This window comes from Macaca mulatta, chromosome 1 (genome assembly GCF_049350105.2).
Source record: "Macaca mulatta isolate MMU2019108-1 chromosome 1, T2T-MMU8v2.0, whole genome shotgun sequence".
Lineage (NCBI taxonomy): Eukaryota > Metazoa > Chordata > Mammalia > Primates > Cercopithecidae > Macaca > Macaca mulatta.
In genome coordinates this window covers 132,219,117-132,232,418 of record NC_133406.1, presented here as the reverse complement: position 1 = coordinate 132,232,418, position 13,302 = coordinate 132,219,117, and the positions used below count along the sequence as shown (strand labels likewise).

The 13,302-nt window shown below is 38.3% G+C and overlaps 1 protein-coding gene across 1 annotated transcript in view; it reads right to left on the bottom strand.

The window, feature by feature from the left end:
• SLC25A24 (solute carrier family 25 member 24) overlaps positions 1-13,302 on the bottom strand; it is a 54,431-nt gene that overhangs the window by 21,099 nt on the left and 20,030 nt on the right. Inside the window, 1 exon segment of the mRNA NM_001258085.1 lies at positions 1,104-1,215. Coding sequence (NP_001245014.1) covers positions 1,104-1,215 — 112 coding nt within the window.

Here is a 13,302-nt window from a genome sequence, read left to right as displayed (position 1 = left end):
GCTAACATGCTGAAACCCCGTCTGTACTAAAAATACAAAAAATTACCCAGGCGAGGTGGCGGGCGCCTGTAGTCCCAGCTACTCAGGAGGCTGAAGGCACGAGAACGGCGTGAATCCAGGAGGCGGAGGTTGCAGTGAGCCGAGATCGCGCCACTGCACTCCAGCCTGGGCGGCAGAGTGAGACTAAGTCTCAAAAAAAAAAAAAAAAAAAAAAAAAAAACTCCTTCAGAGAGTTCCCAATAGTTTCAGGAGCAGATTGCATAATAATAGAACTTGGTTTACATCAGTATGCAGAATATTAATGAAACAATCAAAATTTGAAAGCTTTGTGGAAAACAAACTGGTATGAAATGCTAAGCAGATGAAGCAAAAAGATTCTGTAACCTTTAATGCCTTTAATGAATATTGTAAGTGCCTTAAACCAGAGATAAATCTAAGCAAATCTGACCAAACAAGGACACAGATCCTTAGCAACCATGAGGTGCTGAGATTATTTGGATACGCCTGTAATCCCAGCACTTTGGGAGGCCGAGGCGGGCGGATCACGAGGTCAGGAGATCGCGACCATCCTGGTTAACAAGGTGAAATCCCATCTCTACTAAAAAATACAAAAACTTAGCCGGGCGAGGTGGCCGGCGCCTGTAATCCCAGCTACTCGGGAGACTGAGGCAGGAGAATGGCGTGAACCCGGGAGGCGGAGCTTGCAGTGAGCTGAGATCGCGCCACTGCACCAACCTGGGCGACAGAGGGAGACTCCCTCTCAAAAAAAAAAAAAAAAAAAAGTAAAAGAAAAGGCTACAACTTTTACACTTCCCTATGGCAGAATACATAAATGCCGATAAAAGCTGGACAGCTTATTCATCAAGGTGGTATTTCTTCCAAGTTTTCAGAATGGACATTTATGCAGTCTTGGGTTTTTGTTTTTGTTTTTGTTTTAATAACTCTATAAATCTATGCCTAATAGAATAAATAGAACTCTACAGGTTAAGGAGCTACTGGGACTCAGGCATCCTGGCCCATAAGTGTTACAGAGTGTTCTTGGTTGATAACTGTACCTATGGTTTATAGCTCCAAATAAGTATAAATACATAAAGTACACTTACTGTAGAATGTTTCCAGAAACGGATAATTTCCTCAATGTCTGTAACAGGATTAAATAAGAAGTAGTCTCTCCATTCATTCCAGTCCACGGTCATTGTCCCATCAGCATCAATGCTGAAATTTAAAAAAAAAAAAAAAGATCAAAGAACAAAACTAAATTGATACATAAAACTAACAATACTAGCCACTTTACAGAATGACAGTTTCTTTTCTAACATAATAATTCTTTTTAAATTAAAAAACCCCATCCACAAACATAGGTTGTTGGAAATGGCAGCAAGCATTTTATGGTCCTGTTAGATAGTTTTAATTATCTACATAAAAATGGGTCCCAAAATTACAGCCAGCTCACCAAAGACTACTTTTCAGCACTCTGTCAAACTCTGCCAATGAGCTACAAAACACAAAAACTGAAAGATAAAATATTGAAAGATGGTAATGAATAGATTCACTATCCATTTTTTCACGCACTTAGTGAATCATGAAGATAATTCTTAATGTTCTATTGCAACATTTGAATGTAGTTTTGAAATATACTCAAAACATGTTATCAATTTCCTCCAAGTTAGAAAAATTAAAAAATTAACAGTGATTGTAAAAAATCAAACTCTCAGTGACTGTGCCTTTGCGTCTTAAGAAATCCTGGCACCTCATTTTCAATCTTAAAATTAACATATTGTAGTCTTAAATATTTATCATTAATATTTGGCTTGTTTTACAAGTTTCTTGGCAATTAATGCCATTTGTATCTGTTTTCTCCTAAGAGAAATTCCAAATGTGCCAGGATTTTGACTGTTTTATTCCCTTCTTTGGGCCACCTCTTACAGCGGCTGGCACAAAGAAGGTACTCATTTATTTACTGAATTAATGGATTTTAAAAAAAAAAAGCTTTGGTGCACCCTACAAATTTTATTCTATAATTAGTATGAAAATGATGCAAAAGGATAGCAGTCAAATAAAATGCAATTTTCAGATACTCATTATTGTGTTTTCTAGTGTCATTTTTTCATTTTGACCTGCACATGGGAAGTTACACTTAAACTTTCACTTGTCCCAGCACAGAGGTATATCTGCATGAGAGTCCTAGTCACTACTTATGTTTATAGTATTACTCTGGGTTGCAATATTTATAGCTTTATTTATATCACTATTTTCTATTTTAATGTAATTGTTCGTTGCCTGACCCCACCACCCAACCTCCCACACATAAGCAGCCTGCACAAGGCAAGGATTTTTTTTTAATTTCATTCAAAGTTATAACCAAGGTTTCTAAAACAGTGCCTGCCACCAAGTATTTATTGAATAAATAAATGAATTACAAACTCTGTAGCTTAAAACCACAGAACATTTAGTGTATTGACAAACTTCTTAGATAAGATAGTCTTGCTGTGGGTATAACTTGCATTTCCCTTCAAATCACTAAAGATGTCGCGCATCTCTTACCATGTTCATTTGCTACTGCTGTTTCTTCCATGTGAAATATGCTGTTCATGTCTTTGCCCATTTTTCTAACAGGTTGTATATCTTTTTCTTATTTATGTAGTTCTTTATATCGTTCATTCTAATCCTTCAAGTTATAAGTTGGCAAATACCTTCTCTTTGTCTTTCCACTCTACGCTGTCCAAGTACAGATGCTCTTGATTTTAATGCAGCTGAATTTAATCTTTTTAATGTAGTTGAATACAGTCTTTTCATTTCTGTGTATGGCTTTTTGTGTCTTCTTTTTAAAATAAATTCTTCCCTACACTGAGATAAAGATATTTCTTCCCCACCACCTCAAGCTGTTATAGTTTAACTTTCACGTTTAGGTTGATGTTTGTGTACAGTAAGAGGCAGGTGTCCCAATTTCCTTTTTGTCTGCATGAGCACGAGCATGAGCATCATCTATTGCATACACTCTCCTTTTTGCAAAGTTTTGCGAAGCTACTTCTTTCGTGTGACAAATCCAAAATATGGATGGGTCTGTTTTTGGGCTCTCTATTATGTTCCATTTGTTAACTTGTCTGTTTCTGTAGAAATAGCACTGACTTGGTTATGGCTTAGTAACAACCCTTGGTATCTGATAGGGCAGGCCCCTGGCTTCTTACAGTTCTTCATGGATGTCCTGGATATTCTTAGGCCTTTGCTCTTTGATATAAATTTGAGACTCAGCTTGACAAGTTCCTCAAAAAAAACCAGGTGGGTTTTTTTCAATGGCACTGAATCTCTATTACCAATTTGGAGAGAAGGTACATCTTTTCTATACTGAGTCTTCTTTAATGTCTTCTAATAAATTTCGTTAAGTTGCTCTTATAAATGCATTGATTGTGGTGTATTTTTTAATACAGCTGATTCAGTTTGCTAACATTTTCTTTAAATTTTACATATAAGTCATAGGTATCTTGGCCTATATTTCCCTGTTTCATAGACTGTCTGCTTGTGGTGTTAAATAATCTAGAAAGGATAGGATAGTGTACTTCTACACTCTGGAAATGTTTGTACATCTGTTCTTTAATCATTTGCAAGAACCATCTGGGGCTAACGTTTTGTTTATGAGAACATTTTAAATTACTGACCCAATCTCTTCAATTGCTTAGGTACTATCAGCTATTTCTTCTTGATTCAGTCCCAGTAAGTTCTATTTTTCTAGAAATTCATCTACTTTGTCTGTTTTCAAATTTATTGGCATTAATAATTCATAATATTTTATCAGTTTTTTAAAAGTTCTTATGTGTCTCTTTGTAACTGAACATGATTTACTTACATCTCATTTCTCTTTTTTCTTCATCAATCTTTCCAGAGGCTTGCCTTTTCCAACAAACAGCTTCTGGCTTTGTTGATCCTGTTACTGCATCTTTGCTACATATTCTTTATTACCTCCTTCCTCCTACCTTCTTTGAGATTATTCCAGTTTCTCTCCCCTAACTTAGCACATTAATTTTCAGACTTAATTATTTTCTAATAAAAGCTTTCAGACTATAAAATTCCTACAAGTGCCATCTTAGAAACATTCCATAAGTTTTAATGTTTTCAAGTCAATGTGTCCTTGAATTTCCACTTATGATTTCCTTTGACCCATAAGTTGAGAAGTGTATATTGCATTTTAAAATATTGGCATTTTTATAATTTATGTCTGTAACTGACTTCTACTTTAATGCACAGTGGTCAGAGAAAGTAGTTCTTGTGATACCAGTTCTTTGAAATGTGTTGAACCTGGCTTTACCGCCTACTGTGAAATCAATTTTTATACATGTTCCATATGCACCTAAGAAAAAATATTTCTTCTAATTTTTTGATGCAAGGTCCTATTACATGCCCATTAAATCAAGCTTATGTATTTAAAATGTTTTGTCTTCACTAAAGTTTTTCTCTGCTTGATCTACCAAATACAGGAAGAACTGTGTTAAAATCTCTCACCACTGTGATGGATTTGCCAATTTATCCCCAGAATTTTATCAACCAGCTTAAAAATTTTATATCCTTATACTGAATTTTAAAATGTGGTGACATTCTACTTTTACTAATGTTTTTACTATATAATCTATTATGAATAGATTATTAATAATAATTAATATTAAATTAGTTGATATTAACATAGCTATCCCATAGCTGATATTAACATAGCTACCCCAGCTTCTTTTTTTGGTTAGTAGGACTTTATTTTGCTTGTTCTTTCATCTTACAATCTCTACCTTCTGACAAAATGTACATTAATTTTTATTAATTGGAAAGTTCTAACTGATCAAAAGGTGATTATCTTCTAACTTACTAGTCGCCCACCTCAAACCCCCATGGAAACAGGGTAAGAACTTTATTTAGCCTGCCCCATTTGAGAATGGAAATGAAGGGAAATCATGCCCCAACATTATTGCAGGGCACATTTTAGTGGAGTTTTACTGCGCTTGAATTTATTTCTCACATCTTACCTATTGCTTTCTAATTATCTCTTTCTTTCTATGTTTTTCCCTCTCTTCTCTCCTCTTCATTGGATTGTTTGAATCTTATGTTTTTGTATTTATTTTCTTATTCCATTTCTTTCCTCCCTGGTTTTGAAGTTATATACTCAACTACTGTAGTTTCAATCATTTACCTTGAAATTTTACCACATACATATAACAAAGTCTAAACTTAATGTTTGACCCCACCATCCTAAATAAGGTAACAATTTTAGAACAGTTTAAAATAAATCATCCCCTCCCCTCTTAACTTACACACTATTATCTAGTATTGTAGTTGTCCTTTTTCTTAAAACTCACAAATGGGTCATTATTATCACATCCATGGCTGTTTCCAACAGACTACTGAAATAATCCATAGACCACTAGCTAAGAGGTGGCCCACTATGGTCTAGAGAGTACCAAGAAACATTGTGTGACCCATTCCCCATTTATGCTGCTTCCAGGACTGTATGTGCCCTTTCCCCTACCTACCTTCAACTCACCCTTTTCAGTAGCATAATTCTACTCATTCTTTAACATATTCTTCAGTATTTTCTGAGAGTCCATTATTGTAATATGGTAGACATAGAACTGTTAACCAGATACACATGGTCTGTGCCCTCAGTGGGAACAACGAGCACTAAACAAAAGCAAGCAATACCCAATATTCATTGAGCATTTGCCAGGCATTGTTCTAAGTACTTCCCATGTTAACTCATTTAATCCTTAAAACAAGCCCATGTATTTACTATACTCTCCATTTTACAGACAAAGAGAGGTTAAGGATTTTGTTACAGTCACAAGGCTAGTAAGTAGAGTACAATTAAGAGTTTCAACCCAGGCATTTTAATTCCAAACTGTACTCCCAACCACTGAGATACACAAATAAGTCAATGATTACAAACCATAAGAGCCATGAAGCAGAGAAACAAGTTGAACAGACAAAGAATAACTGGAGTGAAGGGTTCCAAGGTTCTGAATAATTGTGGAGAAAGAAACCTAAAGATATGAAAATGAGAGGAAATGGGAAATGAGATGGAGATGAAAGCCTAAAAGAAAAATGAGAGCAGAAGATAATTATGATGTATGTGAAACCCGTTTCAGAGGGAATGCCTGCTTTAGCTACTTCATATCTATAGCTTCTACTGAACAGGTGTAAGTAGGAAGCTATATTTCAACCCAGTGACTCCTCTCTCACACTGTGATGACCCAGTCACAGCTGTTTCAATCAGCACTGTTAATCTGTTTTGCGTTATTTTAAACGAACACCTGAGACTCAGGAAGTTATAAAGAAATGAGGCTTATGTGGCTCACAGTTCTACAGACTGTACAAGCATGGCACCAACATCTGCTCAGTTTCTGGTGAGACCTCAGGAAGCTTTTACTCATGACTGAAGGAAAAAGGTGAGCAAGTGTGTCAGATGGTGAGAGAAGGACAAGAGAAATGAGGTGACAGGCTCATAAAACAAGCAACCCTCATGAACCAATAGAGTTCACTTATCACCAAGCCATTAATGAAGGATCCACTCTCGTGACCAAATTAGTCCCTACTTCCACCACTGAAGGTCACATTTCAACATGAGATTTGGAGGGGACAAATACCCAAACCATATTAAGCACTATTTAGATGTTTTTCCCATGAATTCAGGTTTGGGACACAAAGAGACAGTGAAATGGAAGAAAACAAGCTGACATTTGGAGTGACATGAGTAACACTAATGGCTAAGCACTTGAGGGAAGGTCCATGATGGTTATATAACTATAGGAAACTCTGGTCACATTCTGCCTTTAAAAAGTGTTTTTAACATTTTTACTGAATAAGTACAAACACTAGTAATAATAATAATAATAATAATATCCCAAAAGTACAAAAAAAGTCACCAGCCATGAAAGAAATATAAATCAAAGCCACAATGAGATATCACTTCATACCAATTATATATTAGTCAGGGTTATCTAGAGAAGCAGAACCAATGGATTGTTAAAATCGAAAGAAATCAAAAGACAGTTCAGATATGGTGGCTCATGCCTGTAATCCCAGCACTTTGGTAGGCCAAGGTGGGTGGATTGCTTGAGCCCAGGATTTCAATACCAGCCTAGATGATATGGTTTGGCTATGTTCCCACCCATCTTGAATTGTAGTTCCCATAATTTCCATGTGTTGTGGGAGAGAGCTGGTGGGAGGTAATTGAATTATGGGGAGTGGTTAACCCCATGCTGCTGTTCTCGTGATAGTGAGTGAGTTCTCATGAGAGATGATGGTTTTATAGGGGTTTTTCCCTCTTTGCTCAGCACTTCTTCTTCCTGCCACCATGAGAAGGACATGTTTGCTTCCCCTTCTGCTATGACTGTAAGTTACCTGAGGCCTCCCCAGCCATGCGAAACTGTGAGTCAATTAAACGTCTTTCCTTTATAAATTACCCATTCTCAGGCAGTTCTTTATAGCAGCATGAGAATGGACTAATACAGTAAATTGGTAGCAGGAGTGGGGTGCTGCTAAAAGGGTACCCAAAAATGTGGAAGTGACTTTGGAACTGGGTAACAGGCAGAGGTTGGAACAGTTAGGAGGGTTCAGAAGAAGACTGGGAAAGTTTGGAACTTCTTAGAGATTTGGAGGGCTCAGAAGGCAGAAAGATGTTGGAAAGTTTGCAACTCCCCAGAGACTTGTTGAATTGCTTTGACCAAAATGCTGATAGTAATATGGGCAATGAAGTCCAAGCTGAGGTGGTCTCAGAGGGAGATGAGGAACTTGTTGGGAACTGCAGCAAAGGTGACTCTTGTTATGCTTTAGCAAAGAGACTGGTGGCTTTTTGCCCCTGCTCTAGAGATCTGTGGAACTTTGAACCTAACAGAGATGATTTGGGGTATCAGGCAGAAGAAATTTCTAAGTGGCAAGGCATTCAACAGGGAGCAGAGGATAAAAGTTTGGCAAATTTGCACCCTGATGATGTGACAGAAAATAAAAATCTATTTTCTGAGGAAAAAATTCAAGCCAGCTGCAGAAATCTGTATAAGTAACAAAGAGTGAAATGTTAATCACTAAGACAATGGGGAAAATGCCTCCAGGGCACTTCAGAGGTCTTTAGGGAAGGCCCTCCCATCATAGGCCCAGAGGCCCAGGAGGAAAAAATGGTTTCATGGGCCAGGCCCAGGGCCTTGCTGATTTGTGCAATCTCAGGACTTGGTGCCCTGCATCCCAGCCGTGGCTAAAAGAAGCCAACATACAGCTCAGGTAATGGCTTCAGAAGCTGCAAGCTCCAAGCCTTGGCAGCTTCTACAAGGTGTTGAGTCTGCAGGTACACAGAAGAACTAAGGTTTGAGATCCTCTGCCTAGATTTCAGAGGATGTATGGCAATGCCTGGATGTCCAGACAGAAGTTTGTGCAGGGGTGGAGCCCTCAAGGAGAACCTCTGCTAGGACAGTGCAGAAGGGAAATGTGGGGTTGGAGCTTTCACACAGAGTCCCCACTGGAGCACAGCCTAGTGGAGCTGTGAAAAGAGGGCCACCATCCTCCAGAACCCAGAATAGTAGATCCACCGACAGTCTGCACCATTCACCTAGAAAAGCCACAGACACTCAATGCCAGCCTGTGAAGAGAGCCAGAAGGGGGTCTGTACCCTACAAAGCCACAGGAGTAGAGATGCTGAAGGCCATGGGAGCCCACTTCTTGCATTAGCATGAGCTGGATGTGTGACATGGAGTCAAAGGAGATCATTTTGGAGATTTAAGATTTGACTACCCCACTAGATTTTGGACTTACTTGGGGCCTGTAGCCCCTTCATTTTGGCCAATTTTTCCCATTTGGAACAAGTGTATTTAATCAATGCCTGTACCCCCATTGTGTATAATAACTACCTTGCTTTTGATTTTACAGGCTCATAGGCAGAAGGGACCTGCCTTGTCTCCAATGAGGCCTTGGACTTTTAGGTTAATGCTGGAATGAGCTGGGGGACTGTAGGGAGGCATGACTGTGTTTTGTAATGTGAGAACATGAGATTTGGGAGGGACCGGGGCAAAATGATATGGTTTGGCTGTGCCCTCACCCAAGTCTCATCTTGAATTATAGTTCCAATAATCCCCATATGTCATGGGAGGGACCCAGTGGGAGGTAATTGAGTCATGGGGGAGGTTACCCTCATTCTGATGTTCTTATGATAGTGAGTAAGTTCTCATGAGATCTGATTATTTTATTTTATTTTTTGAGACAAAGTCTGGCTCTATCGCCCAGGCTGGAGTGCAGTGGCACGATCTCGGCTCACTGCAACCTCCGCCTCCTGGGTTCACACCATTCTCCTGCCTCAGTCTCCTGAGTAGCTGGGACTACAGGTGCCCGCCACCACGCCCAGCTAATTTTTTGTATTTTTAGTAGAGACGGGGTTTCACTGTGTTAGCCAGGGTGGTCTCGATCTCCTGACCTTGTGATCCGCCCGCCTCGGCCTCCCAAAGTGCTGGGATTACAGGCTTAAGCCACCGCACCCAGCCAAGATCTGATTATTTTATAAGGGTTTTTTTTCCCTCTTTGCTAGGCACTGCTCTTCCTGCCATCATGTGAAGAAGGACGTGTTTGCTTCCCCTTCCACTAATGCTTGTAAGTTTCCTGAGGGCTCCCCAGTCAAGCAAAATTATAAGTCAATTAAACCTCTTTCCTTTATAAATTACCCAGTCTCAGGCAGTTCTTTATAGCAGCATGAGAATGGACTAATACACTAGGCAACATGGCAAAACCACATCTCTACAAAAAAATATTAAAAGTAGCCAGGCATTGTGGTACATGCCTGTGGTCCCAGGTACTCAGGAAGTGAGAGGATTAACTAAGCCAGGGAAGTTGAGGCTGCAATGAGCCATGATTGTGCCATTGCACTCCAAATGGGATGATGGGATGACAGAGCAAGACCCTGTCTCACAAAAAATAAAAATCAAAAAATCAAACGACAGACAGTAATGAGTATTGATATGGCTGTGGAGAAACTGAAACCTTCATTCATTGCTGCTGAGATTATAAAATGGTGTAGACACTTTAGAAACAGTTTGAAAGTTCTTCAAAATATTAAAGATATTTAATTAAATATTAAAGAATCTCTAGACAGGCTAACTGTTGAAGGGCATTCTCAGACAAAGCCAGTCTGCAAAGACTGAAATAAGCGCCTACTTCTTCTAATGCACATACATAAACACAGGGCCACAACCATCGACAACAATCAGGAACAAATGACATCACTTATGAAACAAAATAAAGTACCAGTGACCATCCCTAAAGAAACAGAGATGTATGAACTTACAAAGAATTCAAAATAACTGTTTTAAGAAAGCTCAGCAAACTTTAAGAAAACACAAAGAAACAATGCAATGAAATTAGGAAAATAATCAGTGACCACAATTAGAAAGGTAATAAAGAGACTGAAATAATAAAAGAAAAACACCAAACAGAAATCATGGGGCTGAAAAATACAATGAACAAAATTAAAATGCAATATGGGAGCATCAACTGCAGAAGTAGTCAAGAAGAAGAAAGAAACTATGAACTCAAAGACAGGTTATTTGAAAATACACAGAGGAGAAAAAAGAATGAAAATGAATGAAGAGGCTGGGCACGGTGGCTCAAGCCTGTAATACCAGCACTTTGGGAGGCCAAGACGGGTGGATCACGAGGTCAGGAGATCGAGACCATCCTGGCTAACACGGTGAAACCCCGTCTCCACTAAAAAATACAAAAAACTAGCCGGGCGAGGTGGCGGGCGCCTGTAGTCCCAGCTACTCGGGAGGCTGAGGCAGGAGAATGGCGTAAACCCGGGAGGCGGAGCTTGCAGTGAGCTGAGATCCGGCCACTGGACTCCAGCCTGGGCGACAGAGCGAGACTCCGTCTCAAGAAAAAAAAAAAAAAAAGAAAAAAGAAAATGAATGAAGAAAGCTTACAAGATTTATGGAACAGCATCAAAAGAGCAAAGTTTTGAGTCACAGGAGTTAAAGAAGGAGAAAAGGAAGATAAAGGGGGTAAAAAGCTTAATTAAAGAAACAGTAACAGAAAATTTTCCAAACCTGAAGAAAGATGTAAATCTCTACATACAGAAAAAGTCAAGGGTCTCTAATCAGATTCAGTCCAAACAAGACTACCTCAAGACATATTACAATCAAACTATCAAAATTAAAAACGAGAGGATCCTGAAAACAGCAAGAGATAAGAAGCAAATAACATATAAGAGAGTCCCAATATGGTTGGCAACAGACTTGTCAGCAGAGACCTACCAAGTCAGGAGAGAAAGGGATGATATATTCAAAGTGTTCAAGGAGAAAAATACCAACCAAAAGTAATGTACCCAGCAAAGTGTCCTTCAGAAATGGAGAGATACTTTCCCAGACAAACAATAGCTGAGGGAGTTAATCATGACCACACCTATTTTATAAGAAATGTAAAAGGAGTTCCTCAAGCTGAAAGAAAAATATGCTAATGAGTAACACGAAAACATCTTAAAGTATAAAACTGACTGCTAAAAGAAAGTACACAGGTAAATTAAAAATACTCTAATACTGTAATGATGGTATGCAAATCACTTATATCTGTAGTAGGAAAGATAAAAGAGAAAACTATTAAAAGTAATAATAGCTAAAATAATTTGTTAAGGGATACACAATATGAAAAAATGTGAACTGTGACATCAAAAATTCAAAATGTTAAGGGATTAAGTAAAAGTGTAGATTTTGTTTGTTTGTTTGTTTTGGAGGGTTTTTGCAATAAAAATGAAGTTGTCAAGCTAAAATAAACTATTATAACTCTTAAGATGTTTTTTGGTAACCACAAATCAAAAACCAATAGGAGACACACAAAAACTAAAAAGCAAGAAATCAAAACATACCACTAGAGAAAATCACTTCACCACAAAAAAAAAGACAGCAAGAGAGGAAGAAAAGAATAAAGGATCTACAAAAGAACCATGAAACAATAAGCAAAATGGCAGTACAAAGTCCTTACTTATCAATAATTACCTTGAACATGAATGGATTAAATTATCCAATCAAAAAACATAGTGTCTGAGTGGATAAATAAAACTAGATCCAACTATATGCTGCCCATGACAGACTCATTTCATCTGTAAATACACACACAGACTGATGGTGAAGGAATGGAAAAAGATATTCCATGGAAACAGAAACCAAAAGAGAGCAGGAGTATACTTATATCATATTAAACAAACTTTAAGTCAGAAAGTGTAAAGGAGAAACAAAGATCCTATATAATGATACAAGGGTCAATTCAATAAGAGAATATAACAATAAGTTATATGAAGGCACTTTTACTCCAGTTCTCCCATTTTGAATTTTCAATGTCACAATTTATATATTTTACATTGCATATCCCTTAATAAATTACGTAGCTATTGTTTTTTATAAATATATATGAACCCAACATCAGTACACCTAAAGATAAATACCAAACATTGGCCAGCGCGGTGGCTCATGTCTGTAATCCCAGCACTTTGGGAGGCCAAGGCGGGTGGATCATTAAGTCAAGAGATCAAGACCATCCTGGCCAACATGGTGAAACCCTGTTTTTACTAAAAATACAAAAATTAGCTGGGAGTGGTGGCAGGTGCCTGTAGCCCCAGCTACTCAGGAGGCTGAGGCAGGAGAATCACTTGAACTGGGAGGCGGAGGCTGCAGTGAGCCGAGACCCCGCCACTGCACTCCAGCCTGGCAACAGAGGAGACTCCGTCTCAAAAACAACAACAACAACAACAACAACAAAGATAGACTGCAATACAGCAATACTAGGGGACTTCAACACACTACCTTCAGCAATGGACAAATCATCTCAACAGAAAATCAGTAAGAAACATCAGATTTAAACTATACTCTAGAACAAATGGACAGATCAGACATAAAACATTTCACCTAATGGCAAGAGAATACACATTCTTCTCAACTGCATATGGAACATGCACCAGGGCGCACCAGGAGATATCACATGTTAGGCCACTAAACAAGTCTTAACAAATTTAAGCAGAAGGAAATCATATCAAGTTTCTTTTCTGACCACAATAATAAAAAATTAGAAATCAGTAACAGAGGTGCTTCAGCAAATTCACAAATACATGGAAATTGAACAACATGCTCCTGAATGATCAGTGGGTCAATGAAGAAACTGAAAGCAAAATTCAAAAATTTCCTGAGATGAAAAAAAATGGAAACACAGCCTACCAAAACCCATGGAACACAGCAAAAGCAGTTTTAAGAGCAAAGTTTATGGCAGTAAATGCCTACATAAAAACAAAAAACCTCAAATAAACAA